At 40.2% G+C, this 22816-nt stretch overlaps 1 protein-coding gene across 1 annotated transcript in view; it reads right to left on the minus strand.

The window, feature by feature from the left end:
• The window catches only part of pappaa (pregnancy-associated plasma protein A, pappalysin 1a), a 174742-nt gene that overhangs the window by 143044 nt on the left and 8882 nt on the right, over positions 1–22816 (minus strand). Inside the window, exon 2 of the mRNA XM_010877932.4 lies at positions 12940–14038. Within this exon, the coding sequence (XP_010876234.3) occupies positions 12940–14038 (1099 nt within the window). The remainder of the gene's footprint in view (positions 1–12939; positions 14039–22816) is intronic.

A 22816-nucleotide genomic window follows, 5' to 3' on the forward strand; every position in this document is an offset into this window, starting at 1 on the left:
CTCAACTCCAAATCCTCTCCAAAATCCATTCTGCACACAATGTCCAGTAGGTAAGGGAGGATAAGGATGCTGTATTGGGCTAGGCTCTGGGCCTATGGAAGGCCGGATGTACGCACAGGGAACAGACCTACAGAGAGCAGATGATATAAGGTCCCTCTTCGTAATAATTTCAGGAATTTCATTATTTCCTCAGTAAATATTTGTCTGGCTTTTTGGCTGTGCATGAGGGGAAAAAAGGGTCAGTGGGATTTAATGGCAAGATGAGTCAGCAACAGATAAAAGCAGTACTACTGTAGGTCAAAACCCATGTAATCTAAGTTCAATTAAGTGTAATGCATTGGCTTCTTTACAACAAAACAAAACGCATCAGATGTGGACAGGATGGACGACTGCAGGCCTTAGCATGACAGCATGAAAACAGACCCAGCTGCATGCGTGTGTGTCGGTCAGAGAGCATGAAAACTGTATACACATTATGTCATCAGCTTTGTATGAATGTAGTTGACTGCTTGATGTAGGAGGAGATTGTTGAGGAAAGGGCTAACACTTTTTATAAAATAGGTCCTGAGATGTCTGCATTCTGATGGTTATGAAGCCTTAATTCCCCATTAACTGCACTCATACTTGTCAAAAGTAGGCTAAATAGGTTATATTCTTTTTACTGTCTATATTGGTCTATATGCACAGCCATGTTTATTTACATTGCACTGGATTCTGGGAGTTGTAAGTATATCTGACCAAGATTCACAAATCTGTCCGGAAAACAAGCAAATGTAAATGACCATCTGGTCTTAGAGTTACTCATCTTATCACCTTTTCTTTGGTTGATAATCAAACATGGCAACGCCACAAACATTAGCTACTGTACCTTCGGGTAACGGAACTTCTAGAAAGTTTTTACACAATGATTTTGACCGGTCGTCCTCCCTCCCAGGATATGGTAAATAGTTCTAGTCGTTTTTGTGTCAGACATAGGCCTATTAAGTTTATTATAGCAAAGTATGGTGTTGGCGTCGGGTTGATTCGTATGTAACCTTTCTTGTCCCAATTTGAACGCTTGCTACCTAATTAATTTCATAATGTAAATTTTCAAACAATGAGGAAATAAAGTTATAAACACTGTTTGAGCGAAATGTGAGTAAATAAAAGTGTGGTCTGACCAGTGATTGTTGCGTTAGTCGTACCTAGACGTTTTAATGATGTGTTCAAAACAATAAGTTCTAATCCCATTGGTTTGAGCGTACGCTTCAGGGACCATTCTAGCCTAATCACACCGGTGTGATTGTGCACTTCAGGGACCATTCTAGCCTAATCACACCGGTGTGATTGTGCACTTCAGGGACCATTCTAGCCTGATCACACCGGTGTGATCGTGCACTTCAGGGACCATTCTAGCCTGATCACACCGGTGTGATCGTGCACTTCAGGGACCATTCTAGCCTGATCACAACGGTGTGATTGTGCACTTCAGGGACCATTCTAGCCTGATCACACCGGTGTGATCGTGCACTTCAGGGACCATTCTAGCCTGATCATAGCGGTGTGATCTTATGAGTCAAAGGGTTAAATAAATGTCCGAAAAATGTGTTAAAAAAATGTAAAGTCGACTACTGTTTTTTTGAAAGGGCCGTTCATATGATAGGCAGTATGCGCTTCACCCAACAGAAGATGGGACACAACACTAGCCAGTGAAACCGGAAGAGACAACTGGAGCAAAAAATGTAGTAAACATGCATTTGAGTCCTCATTCTTGCTCTAATCCAACATTGGAGAAGGAGAGCAAGAGCACTGCAGACAAGGAGATTGTGGGTGTACAATACTTTAAAGTCTCAGCTATTTGGAGAACACACACAAAATTAGTTTCTCCTCCATTTTGTTAATCAAAAAACTGGACCAAAAGCTGTAATCTGATTGGTTGCGCATTAGGAGGTCAATGACTTCTGGGGTCAAGGTTCAAATTATTTATATGTTCAATTAATTGAACGATTGCCGTACTTTCATGAGCCCTTCTTCTTTGTCTTCTCAAACCACTGAAGTGAGCGGTAATGCTCTAACACTGTTGTATGCTAATGCTTACATAATAACTCCACATTATAAAGCATTTAAAATGGCTTGGAAAATACTTTGTAGATAACTATTCCATTCATAGCACAATATAGGTCCCTATAGAAAAACAGATGTTTGTCATTTAACAGACCTATGGCTGTCACGATTATGACATTTTAGTTGATGATTAATTGTCACACAAATAATTATGATTAACAATATTATTTTCTATATTGTTAATTGTATGCCACTATTATCGTGTAAGCCTAATAATATTGCAAGAATACACATGGTGGATCCGGAGATGGTTCTTCAGATTTGTGGTTTTTGCGTTTTTGACCGTAATCCATCAATTCGGCTCCACCAAATAACTTCTTAATTTGGCTTAAAACCAAAATGCACCCAGAGCGGTGCAGTTCTGTTCAGCTTTGGAACTAACACTAAATGTTGTTAATGATTGATCTTCACAAAATGCAACCACAAAGCATAATTTCACCTCTTGCTCTGTTGCACATATTATTATAGGCTAGTTATTTGAAATTGCTCATTCTAGAACTATTATGTACAGTAGGCCTTCCAAACGTCACAAAACGTGTTTCAATGCTCAGTTGATTGAGTTAAACATGTACAAGGACGATTCATTTTATTTTCAAACATAGAACTAAATATGCAAGGGGACAACAGATATTTCTATATATGGATTTTAATGTGCATTATCTAATTAGAAAATATGGATGTAATAACAAATTCAATACACAATATTAGTGAAAATATTTTACATATTTTTATGTTTTCGATCAGAGTTGACACAAAAAAAAGGCGACTGAAATGGATTTGTCTATTAACTAATAATGTTGCGAAATAACATAACGTTTCACTCCAAAACAATTCTAAACTGGGTTTAAACATATTGAAATTAAGATGAAAATGATTTCCAGTAAATTATCTTTGCCTATAACTTTCCACAGAGCTACCAAACGCTGCTGCAACCCTGGGTTAAAACTAATCATCCTAATCGCCTGAAATGGACATACAGTGGGGAGAATAAGTATTTGATACACTGCTGATTTTGCAGGTTTTCCCCCTTACAAAGCATGTAGAAGTCTGTAATTTTTATCATAGATATTCTTCAACTGTGAGTGAAGGAATCCCAAAAATTATTTCATATAAAAATATGAGTGAAATAAGTATTTGATCCCCTCTTAATCAGAAAGATTTCTGACTCCCAGGTGTTTTTTATACAAGTAACGAGCTAAGATTAGGAGCACACTCTTAAAGGGAGTGCTCCTAATCTCAGTTTGTTACCTATATAAAAGACACCTGTCCACAGAAGCAATCAATCAATCAGATTCCAAACTCTCCACCATGGCCAAGACCAAAGAGCTATCCAAGGATGTCTGGGACATGATTGTAGACCTACACAAGGTTGGAATGGGCTATAAGACCATCGCCAAGCAGCTTGGTGAACAGTGGGTGTGATTATTCGCAAATGGAATAAACACAAAAGAACAGTCCATCTCCCTCGGTCTGGGGCTCCATGCAAGATCTCACCTTGTCGAGTTGCAATGATCATGAGAACAGTGAAGAATCAGCCCAGAACTACACGGGAGGATCATGTCAATGATCTCAAGGCAGCTGGGACCATAGTCACCAAGAAAACAATTGGTAACACACTACGCTGTGAAGATCTGAAATCCTGCAGCACCCGCAAGGTCCCCCTGCTCAAGAAAGCAAATGTACAGGCCCGTCTGAAGTTTGCCAATGAACATCTAAATGATTCAGAGGAAAACTGGATGAAAGTGTTGTGGTCAGATGAGACCAAAATTGAGCTCTTTGGCATCAACTCAACTCGCCGTGTTTGGAGAAGGAGGAATGCTGCCTATGATCCCAAGAACACCATCCCCACCGTCAAACATGGAGGTGGAAACATTATGCTTTGGGGTGTTTTTCTGATAAGGGGACAGGACAACTTCTCTGCATCAAAGGGACGATGGACGGGGCCATGTACCATCAGATCTTGGGTGAGAACCTCCTTCCCTCAGCCAGGGCATTGAAAATGGGTCATGGATAGGTATTCCAGCATGACAATGACCCAAAACACATGGCCAAGGCAACAAAGGAGTGGCTCCAGAAGAAGCACATTAAGGTCCTGGAGTGGCCTAGCAACCATACTTATTTCACTCATTAAAATGCAAATCAATGTATAAAACTTTTGACATGCGTTTTTCAGGATTTTTGTTGTTGTTTTTCTGTCTCTCACTGTTTAAATAAACCTACCATCAAAATTATAGACTGATCATCAAAATTATAGACTTATAATTTCTTTGACAATGGGCAAAAGTACAAAATCAGCACGGGATCAAATAAATAATTTACCTCACTGTACATACACATGAGGTAGTATGCAAAAGATTTCTGGACACTGGATCTTATTTCAGACGTACGGTCTGAAAATATAAAAAAATAACGGAGAGCCTCTTTAAATAGAGAAGTAATTTGTCATTTCACACCTTGCAGCTCTTTGGTTAATTGCAAGTGTTAGTTAGTTACCTAATGGCCGGCCATATCATAGACCAATAAAAAACACATATATGATTTTTGTATGATCCACTGTAAAAATGCTTTTTTGTAACAATAAAAATTACATTATGAATGGGAGAAAATAATGAATTATAAAACATTTACAAATTTTATATAATTGCTTTATTAAGTCATTATTAAAAAGTGGCATTAAAAATGTGATTAGGCTGTCTTGCAAGTGGTGCCTCTGGGATTAAGTATTGCAGTCTTGGGTCTGTAATGCCACCGACTTTGTCTCCCTCTAACACCACTTCACATTGTCTGTCTATCATCATCTCTTTTTTTACTCATACTGTTCCTCTGGATATCCTTTTTTTTTTATAAACATCCCTCAACCACCCTTGGCCATAAATCTCTTATTTAAGCCATAATTTAACTTAACCCAAATGAATACGGGTCAGTCGCACCCCACTCAATGCTTTTCTCCATAATCTCTTACCCTTGATACTTTGTCCCTTGCCCCTTAAACTATACGTTTTACTCCTTGTAATTTCATAAGGGAACCGAATTTGCCACAGGGGAAAGAAAATTCTCAAATAATTTGGAGCCTCCACTTTTGTGCATGTCGTGGGTTGAACATCTACTGTAGATGACCTATGGAGCAAGGAACTGAGACAGAGATGTAGAGACAGAAAGAGATGTAGAGATGTAGAGACAAGGAAAATGTAACTTCCCCAAATTCAGACGTCAGTGGGCATCTTTTCTAGGGCGGTCCTGGGTGCGAAGAGCGCTCAAACTGCAGTGTTAATGCTTCTATATCTGATACATATTAAATTGAGGATTATGATGACTTCATCCATTTACACCCATATATAATTCATTTAAGACCATAAATTTGCCTCATATATATATGTCTGGGGTTGCTGAGTGTGAATCGCTGCGGTGAGTTGGCATGGTGATGGCAGACTCACAGCCAAGAACACTTTTAAATCGCTGGGCCCCTCAGCTTTCCTGTCATCGGCTTGGTCAACACCGCAGACCTTAAAGCCATCATTCACCCCTGCCTTTATTAAAACACTCACAATTTTCCTCCTAAGTCATTCACACTTTTTTCCCTCTCCAAAGAAGGACACAACTTAGTAAGACCAATTAGTGACACTAAGACTCCAAAGGTTGGACACCAAAGCTAGACAACTGGGACTTCCACAGTTAAAGTACACCATGGAAAATATAGGGCCGCACCTAGAAATACATGAGAGTTCCCAGCACTTTAAGTGCTTCTGTTTCGAGAGAAGACTTAGTAGTGTTGGTGATGTTTCCATCCCAACCTTTCAAATGGGGGTACAGAGGGGGTGGGACAGCCTTTAAAATGGACAAGCATTCTCATGTCAGATTCAACATTAAAGTGTTGCATGTCTGCCACTGTATGATTTGGAGTTTACCCTGTTACGATGTTATTATTGGTCCCTTATCTCAAATGCTATGGGGCAATGGCTTAACAGTACATTAACTGTCTTTTCCATTTATTTTGTAAGGGTAGGAAGTAAATATTCCTCTTAAATTCTCATGCACCACCTCTCTGCTCCCCTGTCTGACCCCAAGGACCATCATTAAAGTCCATCAGACCCCATTGTGGCCCAACCACCCACTCTATCTGACCCCAACTCAGCCTCACACTGCGCTTGGCTGATAACATGTGGTAATGAAGTACAAAAAACTGTGCAGGTGAACTGGCTGGGGCCAGTCAACAGGTGCTTTTACAAGGGTGTCACAGCTTTTAAGTCAAAGTGCTAAGAGCCAGTTTTACACCCTAGCCTACTCCATTAGGGGGTGAAACTATTTACATGGCCTTGGTTTATGGGGCCACAGGGCTTAGGCGACAGATTGTAAAGCACCCAACTCAATGGCCATGGAAGGATACGATAATTAAGAGAGAAGAGGACAATCTGTGTATGGCCATAAACCTGCCACCATGCCATGGAAAGAGATACAGGAAGAGGGCAAGCAGGAAGAAATTGACCTTCACACTAAAAAAGCTGGGCTAGAGGTGTGATGGACTACGTTCTCACTCAGCAAAGATCCAGTGCAACAGCTAGGTCAGTCAATCTATTTTACTTTGTTTTCAAGCAACATGGATTAAGGAAGAAACATCACACTGAGATCAGGAGGTGCACTTGAATCTGGGAAGCAAGAGAAAGGAGAAACCAATGTCTGTAAATAGACCAAAATTGTATATACTGATTTTTCATTTTCTATAATGTTCTGCTTATTTGATGTGACATGAAATCATGAAAATAAAATAACTGAGTTAATATATTTATGGTACTTACACTAGTTGGTTGACTGGCTTCTCGTGTGTCACTGCTAGCAAGCGCTTAGGCAGGCGTAGTTAACATGACACTTATGGTCACTTACAAGTCATGGTTTCTGGTTTCTCTATCCGTATTCAAAAGACTATGTCATGGACGTAGTCCGTGAATGGTTTCTCCTAGTGATGGCCATTCGAGGCTTCATTACTGTTCATCTAGCAGCAGGATATTACGCTAGCAGTGTTAACTCAGATTTCCTTTTTCAAAATAAAAGCCATCATTGAAATATATAAGGCAATATCGTTACCAATCTGACAAACAGACATGGTCTGTTTTCGTGTGCACCGATGCAACCAACTCCAATGGCATGGCTAACGTTATTGAGGCCAGCTAAACCTCTCTTGTAAAACATATTCAGCGTTAGCCAAGTTAATAACAACGTTAATACAGGAGAAACCCGTACCAATCTAACCTTGGCTGTCAATGGTGATTAATTTAAACAGTAGGAATGGTTTACCTGACGTTGGGGATACGTTTATATTATTACCGGAACATTTGTTTCTGTGTTGTTATACTGGCTGCATTACGCTACACTGACCACAATGGAACCAACGGTGCTTTTGGTAAATTAGCACTAAACGTCGCTTTGACAATGAAGAATTTCTTCTCATTCTCCTTTCAATTGCATTATCGACTCACCATGATCGAATGTACATATAGCTGTCTGTACCATGCACGCTTTCATTTTGGTAGCTATGTAAGGGGGTGGATTCTCCACAAAGTACAACTATGTACACGTCCCCAAAGTTCAGCTCCGGCAGGGATTTCGCAATTTTTAACAATTTAAATAACACAGCGGGTGCTGTATATGGGTCAACAAGTGCCTAAGACTTGCAGTGTGTTTTCATACCTTTGTTTTTCATGTTTTGTGAGGTTATCTAAACACGCAAGTCCTGTAGTGGAAGACAATTTGACCGGCTTGTGCACTAGCTCCATATAATTCCCAGTGTTAGCCGCCATATTTCAACAATGGTTTGCGTGCCAGTCTGTCAGACCAATGACGTGACTGAACACTGCGAATACACGCGACATGCTGCAGGGACTTAAGAGCAGCTTTTCGGTAGTTGTTCGTTACCTTAATAAATGACCCTACCTTATCGGCTTTCATCAGGAGTGGACAGCATGAACGGCAGTACGTGTCCCTTATCGTTTTTGACACATGGAACCTTTTCTTTCCATGAAAAGAAAAACGATCGCATTTGATTTGCCTCGTACGATACCATATTTGGGTACTGCTTTAAAATGTACTATATGAACTGTGGTTGGTCAAAACAGTCGAGCCATCGACAATAATTGGTCAAAAAGACGACAACCATGGGGAGAAGAAGCTCCACAGACACATTTTAATGCAAGAACAAGCGAAAATCGGAGCGGGGAGAGTGACAGAGATGACAAGCAACATTTTTAATATGATACAATTAATTTAAATGGGTAAATTGAGCACTGGCCAATACGGGCCAGTGCCTGTTTTTGCCTACTGGCACGACGTTAGGTTTTACTGGACCTGGGCCAGCAGGAAATCCTTAATGTTGAACTATGCGACTATAGCAAGCCCCGTTGCCAAGCAGCAAAACAGTTAAGCAGCAATTATCAAACTGGCCCACTTCCAAAACATGACCATCGTCATCAACAGAAATGCCCTTATAAATTATTAGGAGTGATGTTAAGATGACACGAAATCTATAGGAAACATGATGTTGTATTTATATGTTTTGAGGGAGAACATAATTTTCATCCATCCAGCTATTTAGATTTTTCTTACATATTTGGACAAGGATGTTTTAGCTAAATGCCATAAACAAATTCATTAATAAAGGTTATCTACTTAAAATGTAATGAAACCATTGCAATTAGAACAAACAGAAATACAGTCTCTTCATGCAAATAATGTAATACAACCCTACCTTTACCATCACATAACATAGCTAGAATTAGAATTAGGGGCACCAACAAGAGTGCAAAAGATTTGAAAATCATTACAGAGTGTCCAGCCTTCCATAAAGATTAGAAACTCTGGTTTGGTCATAACCATATTCCCATATACAGAGTGTGAAATGACCACTCGGAAATAGCATTTCAATCAGTTATGCTTTGAGACCTTGTTCCGCAAGGGTTGTGGCTTTGGTGGGGCGATGGTAACAATGGTTTGTGGGTGACGTTTGTCATTGTGTTCACATAATTGCTGGTTTAAGCCTTGCGTAGGGTGGTCATGCCAAGATCAAATGACCTATTTGAGGCCCAAAACAGAAAGATTATTGAGGTCGGGGAGGGGTTACAAAGCCATTTCCAAGTAATTAGAAAAGTACATATTTCTACTTTCTGACAGAACACCTAGAAATTGAGAAAATTCCAGAACACTGGCAATCTAACTAAATTCAGGCCAAGAGCTGACTAGATGATGAGAACCCAAGGGATCTACAGGCCTCTCCTGCCGCAATCAATATTGAAATGTACAAGTCAACTGTCAGAAAGAGACTGTACAAACCTGACCTACATGGGAGGTCAGGAAGAAAATAGCCTCTACTCTAAAAAAAAAAAGTCTCTGGTAAGATGAGTCAAAGGTGCAAGGCAAGACACAATGTTCAGTGAAAATTAGACATCACCTTTGAACAGCCAACCATAAAGCATGGAATAAGTGGCATTATGGTTTGGCACTGCTTTGCTGTCTCAGGGCCTGGCGAACTTGCCTTCATTCAGTCAGCCATGAATTCCATATTGTATCAGATAACTATTCAGGAGACTGTAAGGTCATCTATCAAAAAGCTGAAGTTAAACATGGATCTTGCTATAGGACAATGATCTACAACACACAAGCAAAGCAAAAAAAAAAAGGAAAGGAAGGGTTATAGCCAAGTCTAAGCCCAGATTTCAAGCCTATTGAAATGCTGGGGGAATTGAACAGGGCCATGCATGCAAAAAACATGCCTTCAAACATGACACATTTGAAGCATTACTGAAAAGTGGGCAAAACTACAAGAAATGGCTGCATGTAGTTATTTCAGCCAAATGGGGAAAAAAACTGCTTTGAAGCTAGAGGAGTATTTATTCTTATTCTTAGTAAATGATTGCAAAGTATAATCATTCAGTTTCAATTGGTATATAAGGTTACATTTATCAGTCAATCTTGTTGAAATGAAGATTACATCCATATGTCCAAATATGGAGAAAAAATACAAGGGGATTACTTTATCAGTTGCCTGAATGTGAACAGCAAAAGATTGGTGCACTATTTTAATAAAATTGCAGGGTGCTAATACTTCTGGCCATAAGTGGATTATTCATATTTTCAACACACTGTATAATAAAGAGTAAAGAAATTTCTTTACAAAGTTTTAATCCAACCCCTCAGCTTCTCCTAGCCCACCTCCCTCTCTGGATTTTCTAAATTTTTCTGTGTGGAATATCTTACAGAGATGCTGAACTTTAATGCATCAACAGGTTATATTTTAAAAATGATCATTTTTATCAATAATATTATGTTACTGATAGATTTCGTTTTCAAGATCTCCCAACAGTGATTTTTGCAGTGTTATTTTTAGAACAGTATTAGGTTTTATTAGATTCTCCTAAATGTGTGTCCAGGAACAAGCTACATGGGGCAACACAAAACTAAATGTATAATAATAGTTTTCCAACTGTGTTCGTTTATGTAGGTCTGACAAACAACGTTCTTCCCTTTTTATTTTCCTATTTCATCTCTCTGGTTATGCTGCAATCAATAACTTTGGATATTGCAAACATAACATATACTGTACTGTAATGTTTGATAGCTGCATCAGCTTGTTTTTCTCAGTGGGCTGTCTGTGACCATGCCCTCATATTTACTGCAAAGGATACATACTTTTGTTTCATCTCAGAAATGCACATACCATTATGCACAGTACCAGACGTAAGTAAGAATATCATCCTGTGAAAGATTCCTTGATAACACTGCATATCAACGCAAATGTTAAACTGCATAACAACAGAGGCCTGTGAAAACAAAGCAAAACATTCCCTTCAGCGTGAGGGGAGTGTTATCGGTGGTATTTCCAGAGGAGCCTCTGTCTGTGGACTGCAGAGAAGAGTAGCTAACACAGCAGAGTTGGCGAGCTGAGAACCCCACAGTACCATGGTCCCCTGCTAGCCAGATTCCTAAACACACTAAGTGGTAACAGGCGTGAGGGCTACAAAAATAAATGCAGAACCTAACAACCATTGTTCCCTTGCGTATGTAGCGCGTTGTTCATCCAGAATTTCACAATTAAGGAGGAATGTTGAATAATGTTTGTAGTGCTGCCCTCCCCATTGGTCTGCAGACATACCATAATCAATCCAAAATAAGGAAGCACTTTGAGGGCTTATTTTTATATTTTTCAACTTCAGAATTCTCTCTCTTTATCTTTTTTCAATCTCTTTTATCCCCCAATTCTATAGCATATGTCTGCTGGGAGAGTTTAATGTCAATGACTGGAAGTGTGTGCTGATAGCTGATTTCTAAGAGAAGCTATCTTGACTGCCTACTGATGAATGACTTTAGGAGGATAACTGAAACCGAGGGGAGGGAGGAGATAGCAAACACACCTGCTTCTTTTTTCTCATGTGACCTCACACAGAGTTGTTTAGCAGCTGTTTTAAATACAGAGAAATGCCAGCGAGACAGTGCTTTATGGCCTGAGTCAGCATTGATGGACAACAAGGAACCCTTACAACCATTGCAAAATATTTCTGTTCTCTGCAGTTGAATTTCGCGCCCACAGAGAAAAAAACATTCCTTGACGACTGGCGCGGCAAGACACAAAGCAGTTCCAGCTGAACCAGAGACAATTTTTCTCACTGGTGCTCAATCAGTCTCCGTGGCACAGAGTAGGAATCCTGTAGATATTGGCAGGTACCAGGGCAATGAAAGCCTCCGCAAGTCCTTCAATTAATAAAACTGTTCCTCTCCACCAGTGTTTTAATTATTAACCAGAAGCTTTTATCCAAGGCGACCTAAACGAGCAAATAAGTTTAATCACTGCTCCACGGAAAAACTACAAATCTTTCTTTGAGTTTAATCTTGTTGACCTTGGGATTCAAACCAGCAACCTTTTCATTACTGGACCAATGCTTTAACAGCTAAGCTGACAGCATGGCCTGAAGTAATTATCAAAATAATATATAATTAGATTTTTTTTACCTTCTTCTGAAGGCTTAAAAATAAGAGCAGTAAAAGGTGGCAAAAGAGGATTGGACATGTTTCCCCTTGATGATGGAGATATACGTCTCTTGAAAAATGTATCTTGAAGGTTTACTGGATAGATTAGTGAAACATTGAAGTCCCCACCGCCACTATTGATTGGACTGATGCTGGCAGCTCTACTGTGACCTCTAATTGCTCCTTCTGGTCTGTCTAGTGTCCTTGTTTTTAATCTCACTTGCTTTCCAACCAATCTAGCTTAATTAGTGACAAACAGCTTCGACAGAGAGGAGAGAAAGAGAGGGAGTGAAATGCGGTTGAAAAAAGAGAAAATATCTGTTTGGCCTCTTTCTTGGGACATTGCACTGTGTTTTGTTGGTTTGAAAGTGATAGAGCCTGTGTAAGAGCTGGGTTGGAATAGCTGCCCCATTGAACACCATGCTGGGCCACACTGAGGGCCAGCCAGGACACAGTGGGACGGTGTCTTAAAACTGACTGTGTATTGAGAAGTGTGTGCATGTATGACAAAGTCGTATGACAAAGTCATGGACAGTGGATCACAGCATTCAATAAGAACATTGTTAGTCTTGTGAGGGTAGAATTCCATGTTCAGAATGCCATGTGAAGAATACATTATACTTGGTATAATGATAATATTTTCTTACAATATTTTCAGGACAAAACTGTTGACTAGATCATTACAAATGTGCAAATCCTAACTTGACAATGTTTTTTAAATGAATATGCAAATAACTCTGACATCAATGTATGAATTGCACTGCTGGTCTATGTATTTGTTTAGGACTCATCATGTGGAAGATGAAAAGACAAAGAAAAAGCACTGACCTATGTGGAGACGACCGGTTGAAGCAGGTCTTGGTTACATCCGTCACATTGGGGTTACAGCAGTCTCCATTGTCGTAGAAAAAGTTGTCCCAGTTACACTCTGGGTCGCACACCCCGTTACCCTGCTTGTACTCAGGGCAACGACTGCGGTGCCTCTTACAGTCGCCTGCATCGAAGCCCGTCAGAGTGTGGTTGCACTCTGGGTCACATGCCTCATCTCCCACCTTGCTGATGTCGCAGTTGGCAAGGATCAGACGGTGGCGGAGTGAGGAGTTGGTGACATTGTGGATGCTCAGTTCCCAGGTAATGTTGTAGACCGCAAAGGCCTTGTTGAGATGCTGGTGTTGCAGGTGGATCTGACGAGGAGTGACAGTGGGCCGGCGCCGAGAGTCATCCCACACGTTGACCACACGGTAGCGCACCATCTTGGGCTTCCGGAAGGTCCAGGTGCGATTGTAGTTGGTCACCACGTCCACATTATCGCAGATGGTTTGACCACAGAGGGGAGGTTCCAGGGTGGTGTCCAAGGATGCTCCACTTCCTCCTAGGCCTCCTTCATCCTGGACCACCCTGCTGCTGCTCCCCTCCTCTGGCTTAGGAAAGATCCCATCTTTCACTGTCAGCCATTTGCGGCCGGGCTGCTCAAAGGACTCCTGGATCACCAGCTGAGGCATATCTTGGGGATCCTTTTGACCCTGCATGTCACGGATTATCTGCCTCTGTCCTCGGGCCTCCTTCCACAGACTGAGCCGTTCCACTGCCCCCCGGTAGTTATGGTTCAGAGCATTCCCACCCACCATCAGCACCTTGCACTTCTTGGTCAGATGGCTGAAAACATTGCCCGACTGTTCCCGGCTGACGCCCACCTGGGCGCCGTTGACATAGAGCTTCATATAGAGGCCATTGTAAGTTACTGCCAGGTGGGCCCAAGTATTGGGCTGGTAGCGGACATTGGAGTGGATAGATGTAACCTTGTGAGCACGGTCTGTCTTAAGGGAGAAGAAGAAGCGTGGGTCACGGTTGCCCTGCTCGCTGATTGCTCGGATACCCAGAAGCCAGCCCCGGTCACTGGAGGCGTAGAAACATTTATCGTACAGCCCTGGGAGAGAGCAAACCGAGAGAGAAAATAGAGAAAAACATGTTAAGACAGACAGAAAAATAAAGAGATGGATAGAAGACTGTAAAAAAATGAAAAAGGTGGTTTGACTTTCTTAAGTCCTTTAGTATGTTAGTACAAAGACTGCTTCATGCCATTGAATGTGCCATGTAAATATCAGTCGGAACTGGTCCAGAATCATCAAAGGAGCAAATGAATAACACTCAATCCAGGGTGAAAAGAGTGAGAGTGTATAACAGTTAATTAACCTTTGAGACAGAAAAAAATTGCTGAGATTCAGGGGCACTGAAATAATTTATATTTTTAGTTATTAACAAGTTCATTCTCAGAGGATCCTCAGCTTTGGCCCGGCACCATATCTAGTTTTCAGGCTCTCCCCTGATCAACAGCAACTGATCAGCAAGAGGTCTGAAAGCACTCTTTGCCAATTCTTAATGTGGATTATTTTCACTATTTTAAAAAGCCAGGCCTATACAGGAATATGTATAAAGTGTGCTATAAGAAGTGCATCGTAATTCATTCAAGAAAATGTCTATCATATATAGAAATTAAGAATAACTCAGAAAATAGTGATACCTTGTTCAAAAGACGCCCTGATTACTTTCGAGAAAACTTTTTTTGAAAGTTTTGGGATTAAGGTTAGGGTATTGGGGTTCATTTAGGGTAAGTTCAAATTCAGGTTTAGGCCTACGGGATAGAGAACATGGATTTTGGGGTTTGAGGTCTGTGCAAGAATAGAAATATTTGCGTTTGTGAATAAGTGCCTATGCACTGGTGTACACCAGAGCAGTATCATATGCCTAACACATAGCAGAACATCTCAAGCATAAGAACGTCCATGTGCTCCTAGACATTTTGAGGAAAGCAGACAGAAGCATTCTAATGATCAGATGTAAAAACTGGGGAAAACAGTAGTCACCTTCTGAAAGGGGCTTCCTATCCCTTCATGATCCACATAGTACAGACCTGAATTGAGTGAAGGACTTTCATGAAGCAAGTAGGACTAAGGAAATGCTCAACATTTATTGGGTAACCTGGGCCAAAAAACGGGGGAGGGTGTTATTTTTTCATTAAAATAACATCAAATTGATCCAAAATAGACATTGTTTCTGTTTTAAATTACTACTGTTGATGGAAACTGCATTTTTTTGTGGAATACCTACATAGACTACAGAGACCCAATATCAACAAACATCAGTCATATGTTCCAATGGCACGCTGCATTTGCTAATCCAATTCATAATTTCAAAAGGCTAATTGATAATTAGAAAACCCTTTTGCAATTATGTTAAAACAGCTAAAAACTGTTGTGCTGTTTAAAGAAGCAATAAAACTGACATTCTTCAGATAAGTTCAGTATCTGGAGCATCAGCAATTGTGGGTTCGATTACAGGCTCAAAATAGCCAGAAACAAAGAACTTTGTTTTGAAACTCATCAGTCTCTTTTTCTGAGAAATGAAGGCTATTCCATGCGAGAAATTGCCAAGAAACTGGAGATCTCGTGCAACGCTGTGTACTGCTCCCTTCACAGAACAGCGTTAACTGTCTCTAGCCAGAACAGAAAGAGGAATAAGAGGCTCTGGTGCACAACTGAGCAAGAGGAAAAATACATTAGTTAGAGAAACAGACATCTCACAGGTCCTCAACTGGCAGCTTCATTAAGTAGTACCCACAAAATACGTCAACAGTGAAGAGGCAAAGGATGCTGGCATTCTATATTTATTTATATATATACATACAAACACACACACATATATACAGCAAATATCTCATATATACCTTTTACTGTGGCCAGCCTAAGGAACACCTGTGCAATAATCATGCTGTCTAATCAGCATCTTCATATGCCACACCTGTGAGGTGGATGGATTAACTTGGCAAAGGAGAAGTGCTCACTAACACAGATTTAGCCAGATTTGTGAACAATAATTGAGAGAAATAGGCTTTTTGTGTACCTAGATCTTTTGTGTACTTAGATCTTTGAGTTCAGGTCATGATAAATGGGGGCAAAAACAAAAGTGTTGCATTTATAATTTTGTTCAGTGTGTGTGTATATATATTTATATATGAGATCTTGGCTAGAAATAACTGAAATAATTTGCCAATGGAAAAAGTGCTGGTTGCAACCAATAACCTGGTTGCAAGTGTGCACACCCTTTAACTAATACTTTGTTGAAGCACCTTTTGATTTTATAACAGCACTCTTTTTGGGTTAGAGTCTATTAGCATGGCACATCTTGATGTGCCAATATAAGCCCAGTCTTCTTTGCAAAAGCGATCCAAATCTGTCACATTACGAGAACATCACCTGTGCACAGCCCTCTTCAGATTACCCCACAGATGTTCAATTGGATTCAGGTCTAGGCTCTAGCTGGGCCATTCCAAAACGTTAATCTTCTTCTGGTGAAGCCATGCTTTTGTGGATTTGGATATGTGCTTTGGGTCGTTGTCATACTTAAAGGTGAACTTCCTTTTCATCTTCAGCTTTCTAACGGACGCCTGAAGGTTTTGTGCCAAAATTGCCTGGTATTTGGAAGTGTTCATAATTCACTCCACCCTGACCAAGGCCCCGGTTCCAGCTGAAGAAAAACATCCTCAAAGCATGATGCTGCCACCACCATGCTTCACTGTGAGTATGGTGTTCTTTGGGTGATGTGCAGTGTTGTTTTTGCACCAAACATACCTTTTGGAATTATGGCCAAAAAGTTCATCCTTGGTTTCATCAGCCCATAACACATTTTCCCATGTGCTATTGCGGGAATGTTTGTTTGTTTTTGCAAATTTCAGCCCGGTTTGGATGTTTTTCTTTGTAAGACAAGGCTTCCGTCTTGCCACCCTACCCCATAGCCCATTCATATGAAGAATATGAGAGATTGTTGTCACATGTAGCACACAGCCAGTACTTGCCAGAAATTCCTGCAGGTCCTTTAATGTTGATGTAGGCCTCTTGGAAGCCTCTCTGACCAGTTTTCTTCTCATCTTTTCATCATTTTTGGAGGGACGTCCAGTTCTTGGTAATGTCTCTGTTGTGCCATATTTTCTCCACTTGATGATGACTGTCTTCACTGTATTCCATGGTATATCTAATGCTTTGGAAAGTCTTTTGTACCCTTCTCCTGACTGATATCTTTCAAAAATGAGATACCTCTGATGCTTTGGAAGCTCTCTGAGGACCACGGCTTTTGCTCTGAGATGCAACTAAGAAAATGCCTGCAGAAAAACATCTGAACATTATTTGTGATTAATCTGAGTCACTTTAAATGATTGCATGTGTGTAATGACTTCTATTTAAGTTTGAATGTGATTGGATAATTCTGAACACAGCCACATCCCCAGTTATAAGAAGGTGTGAACACATATGCAACCAGGTTATTGTAAGGTTTTCATTTTTCATTTTCCCCCTTGAAGATTTCAGCTTGTTTTTCAATTGAATTGCTCACATTATAGGTCACATTAAAAGTGGAAAAAGTTCTGACATGATTTATCTTTGTCTCTTTTTTTTACATCACAAAAACCTGGCACTTTAACAGGGGTGTGTAGACTTTTTATATGCACCGTATATATCTTCAGTAGGGGCGGAGGGCAGGGTAGTGAATATTTTGTTAGGTTTATAAGCGGTTTTGCAGCCTTTCTTTATTTAATGTATTCCATCCTTCTCCTGCAATGTTTGTATTTTACTTCTCTTTATTGGAGCAATATTGGAAGAATCTGAGCTGTTTTACAAGCGGAGCTGGTTGCTACTATCTTAAAATATAAGGGAAGGGTCTAGTGGAAATCATTTTTAATTGGGAAGGGTGGTGTAATTTGTATATTCATACATAGTTTGATCAGACAATTGGCAAATGAATAAACTTTTTCTGACCAATGCAGTCTAATTTAATTTAAGCAATCTACAGACCCTCACCAACTAATCTTTGTGTCTTTCTCCAAATGGGACAATTTTTCAATTAATGATGACTGTCAAATCAATAACTGATTTGACTGTCAAATCAAATGTACCTTCATAAATTAACATGATGTCCTCATTGCCTGGAAGAGAGATGGCCTAATGGCAAAGAGCATAGTGGGATTCAACATAAAGGTTAGTTGTATTTAATGTGAAATTCTCAGTGTTTCCAGTATAGTGGAAGGATGAAAACCTCCATCTGTCATCTAGTCCACTCCAGGCTAAAAGGTGTGCTAAGATTTGTGTAGGGCTTCTAGTGTAAACAGCTGTCATAATTCTGCCATGCTCAATTAATCTAACATAGTGCCCTTTCCCAGACTCAACCTGCTCTGTGGTTGGATAGTGTACACGCATGCATGTCGGCACTAACTCACTCACAAAAAGGTATTTGCATACACACTAATGCAGGGCTGGCCAACCCTGTTCCTGGAGAGCCACTGTCCTATAGGTTTTCTCCCCAACTCTAATTTAGCACACCTGAATCTAATAATTAGCTGGAATGAAAAGCTACATAATTTGAGTCACAAATCAGGTTGAAGAGAAAACATACAGGACAGTGGCTCTCCAGGAACAGGGTTGGCCAGCCCTGCACTAATGCTTTGGATAAAAGCCATTCATGTGAGGCTCAATAGCAACCTTGCTTCTACTTGCCATTTTTCACCCCCCACAGAAATCAACTTAGGTATAAAAGAAAGAAGGAAACAAAATTCTGAGAAATCAGATGAAAAGAATTAAGAACAGGAACAATGGAGGCCATCCCTTTGTATGTTCTTATTAATTGTTCTGGCTCTTGTCAGGGAAAGGGATTTTGTGTAACGACCTAGTTAAGGTCACCGTCAAACCACTTATTGATCCTCTAAATTAATACTCAACACATTTTACATCACACAGAAGAGCACCTTCTTACCACCAGACAAGATTCCAAAACCACTCGGCTCTAGTGGGGATTTTAATTGGGATATTAAAATGACCATCAATTACTATTAAATGACATTTTGCATGAGAAATCTTAATAATGTAATTAACTTAACCTTTACATCATGTTTAATGATGCAAAAGAGAACCATGTAGTATGCTAATTATGTATTTTAGTGACATACATATAAAGTATTCACCCCCTTGGACTTTTCACCCTGATCATGAAATTGAATTAGGAGCCAAGTGTTTTTGTAATGCAGCTTTTGTTGCTCAGGATGCAGTTTCAATTCACAAATTTGGACGATGCTAATAATGATAATTCCAGGCTGGGACAGAGGTGAATAATGGCTTATCATGAAAAATGTATTCATGGGCCTTCAAGAACAACTCCAAGTGTTATTTCACCCTAATATGAATCTAGGACTAACTAACCCTTCAACAAAGACATATTTTGGCCCTCTTCTTACAGAAATCAGCTAATTAAATAAAGTTTGATGGGTGTGTGGTGTGTACTACCCGCTTCTGGTGCTGCCATAATATCTCAAATGCATTAAGGTCAGGACTATGACTTGGCCAATCCAAAACACATATCTTCTCCTGAGCCATTGATTGATAGATTTGCTTGAACACATCGTTTTCTTGACCCATTTTTGGCCCAGCTCCTTGATTGATGGCCTTATGTTCTGTTCAAGGATCTCCTGGTATACCTCAGAATTCATGGTTCCCTTGATGTGCAGTCAACCAGGTCAAGAGGAAAAGTAGCCCCAGATCTTGCCATTACAGTCACCATGCTTGTCTGGTGGGCTAAAGTTATTTTGGTAGAAGGCAATTTTGGGTTTTTGCAGTTCTGATTGTGACCAAAAGATACATTTTGGATTCATCTGTACAGAGAATTGACTTCCAGAAAACAATGATTTTTCCCTGGTCTTCTCTGAAAAAGTTAAGATGGCTGTTTGGTTATTGTTTGACCACAGTGTTTTCTTCCTTGCACCATATAGATTTATTGGTCTTGTTACTGTTGAAGCATGCACAGTAATCTAAGATGCAGCAAGGGTGGTAGATGCTATGTTTGGGTAGGCATGTTGCTCATTTTTCTTTGGCTGTCTACTTTTTGGCCCAAGTTGCTGTCATGTTAAAATCTCTTTGTAGATTTAATTATTTGCCTCACAGTGGACTGATGGTTAGCAGAAATCTTTTAAGATGGTTGTATAGCCTTCCCCAGACATGTGTGCTCTCACTACCCAACTCCTGATATCCTCTGAGATCTTTTTTCTTCTCTGCATGGTGTCTCACCTAAACTCTTTCCCAAAGATCCCTCCTTTAATTGCTTCATTTGGCACCCAATTATTTACCTACCTGCTTCTACTTACCGACTTGATGTAACCAATGCAAGTAGAAGTTCACTTATTTTAGCGTCTGCATAAATTCCTTTTAAATGTTTTAATCTACTACACACATGATTTATTCTAACCCAATACATGCAGTTGGTAACTATAAACCTGTTAGACTGACCAAACAGCCAGCGGAATTGGGTCAATCCAAACTGGTACTAGCAAATTATTTTCTACCGCCATTCAACAACCTTCCGTTCTTCATCGATGATGTCATCGGGTGGGAATTACCTTTAACCTCCAGAAGCTACACGAGGTGAGAGTTTCTCTAGTTGGCCCCTTATCTCTAGTTGGCCCCTTCAGTTTTATTTCTGTCATTGTGGAAAATGCTGCAATCGTGTTTTGTTTGCAAAGAAAGGTACAAGGGACCTGGGAAAGGAGACTTGGTGTTTCACTCATTGTCATATCTTAATCCAGACATATAACACTCAATTCTACAATGGGCATACGATTTGGTTAGATATTGAGGTCTATTGACTCTTGTAAGGCTACTTAAGTGGTTCAATAAATGAAATCACATACATTTGGTGTCTACCGTTGTTTGATTAGCTTTGTTGACATCAATTAAATAGAAAAGTTTAGCTTTGCGCTAAAGCCTCAGAGTCAACGTTTGTGCACCAAAAACAATGGACAAGACGGTAGGTTTACATTCAAGGGGTTTAGCAGATTAGTTCAGTTCAGATACACATGATTGAATTAATAGAAATTATAAACTTTTTGCATGTTGCTCATCATACTATAGATTATGCAAACGTGTTATCTTAAGTCTGATGAACAACAAGCCGAAACATTGCATTTTGGATGTACAATCACGTTATGAGACCTAGAAACATAGTTGGCCAAAATACATTAATCAGATAAATGACTGCCGGCTATGTCCAGCAAAGAATAGCAACGTACACTCACCTAAAGGATTATTAGGAACACCATACTAATACTGTGTTTGACCCCCTTTCGCCTTCAGAACTGCCTTAATTCTATGTGGCATTGATTCAACAAGGTGCTGAAAGCATTCTTTAGAAATGTTGGCCCATATTGATAGGATAGCATCTTGCAGTTGATGGAGATTTGTGGGATGCACATCCAGGGCACAAAGCTCCCGTTCCACCACATCCCAAAGATGCTCTATTGGGTTGAGATGTGGTGACTGTGGGGGCCATTTCAGTACAATGAACTCATTGTCATGTTCAAGAAACCAATTTGAAATGATTCGAGCTTTGTGACATGGTGCATTGTCCTGCTGGAAGTAGACATCTGAATGTCTCAACAGAAATCGAGAATCATCAGACCAGGCAACATTCTTCCAGTCTTCAACTGTCCAATTTTGGTGAGCTCGTGCAAATTGTAGCCTCTTTATCCTATTTGTAGAGATGAGTGGTACCCGGTGGGGTCTTCTGCTGTTGTAGCCCATCCGCCTCAAGTTTGTGCGTGTTGTGGCTTCACAAATGCTTTGCTGCATACCTCGGTTGTAACGAGTGGTTATTTCAGTCAAAGTTGCTCTTCTATCAGCTTGAATCAGTCGGCCCATTCTCCTCTGACCTCTAGCATCAACAAGGCATTTTCACCCCCACAGGACTTCCGCATACTGGATGTTTTTCCCTTTTCACACCATTCTTTGTAAAACCTAGAAATGGTTATGCGTGAAAATCCCAGTAACTGAGCAGATTGTGAAATACTCAGACCGGCCCGTCTGGCACCAACAACCATGCCACGCTCAAAATTGCTTAAATCACCTTTCTTTCCCATTCTGACATTCAGTTTGGAGTTCAGGAGATTGTCTTGACCAGGACCACACCCCTAAATGCATTGAAGCAACTGCCATGTGATTGGTTGATTAGATAATTGCATTTGAACAGGTGTTCCTAATAATCCTTTAGGTGAGTGTAGATTACTGCTTGAAATCAGGAAGATAGCACTTTTGCCTATAAAGAGATCGTCTGATCAAAAGACTTTGGGTATGGACTCGACAGTATAAAAAAATAAAACTACAGTCGACATGAGACATCATTAAACATCCTCAGCAAATTAATTTGAAAGGTGTTAGCTAACAACTAAGCATTTTTCTTGCTAGGTTGGGCATACACTGTGATGCTAAATGTAGTTTTTAAGAATACAAATTTAAAGCACTTATTTGCCCCATGTTATCCAAATAAATAGCTGTGCCTTATACACTTGTTTGCTAATGTTAGATAGCAATTACTCCTTTGAGAGTTGGCCATTGGGTCCCTCTGGCCTATAACTTCTTTTACAGTACATTTTTGGAAAAAAAAAGAAGTCTACAGCACCCCAGGAGTTTTGAAGGGGGCTAAGTCTGGATGTTCAACCACATATCTTGGTACGAGTTCAGCTTCAAGGACTGGGTCATTCATGTTTGCCAACATTGGAATCAACAGTTCCCACTCGTTGCAACAAAAGCGTTCCGTTTCAGTTGGCATTAGATTGCATGATCCACAGCTACACCACCATCCTCCGGACATTCTGGGCAAAGATTGGGGATTAACTGGT

This window comes from Esox lucius, chromosome 14 (genome assembly GCF_011004845.1).
Source record: "Esox lucius isolate fEsoLuc1 chromosome 14, fEsoLuc1.pri, whole genome shotgun sequence".
NCBI lineage: Eukaryota > Metazoa > Chordata > Actinopteri > Esociformes > Esocidae > Esox > Esox lucius.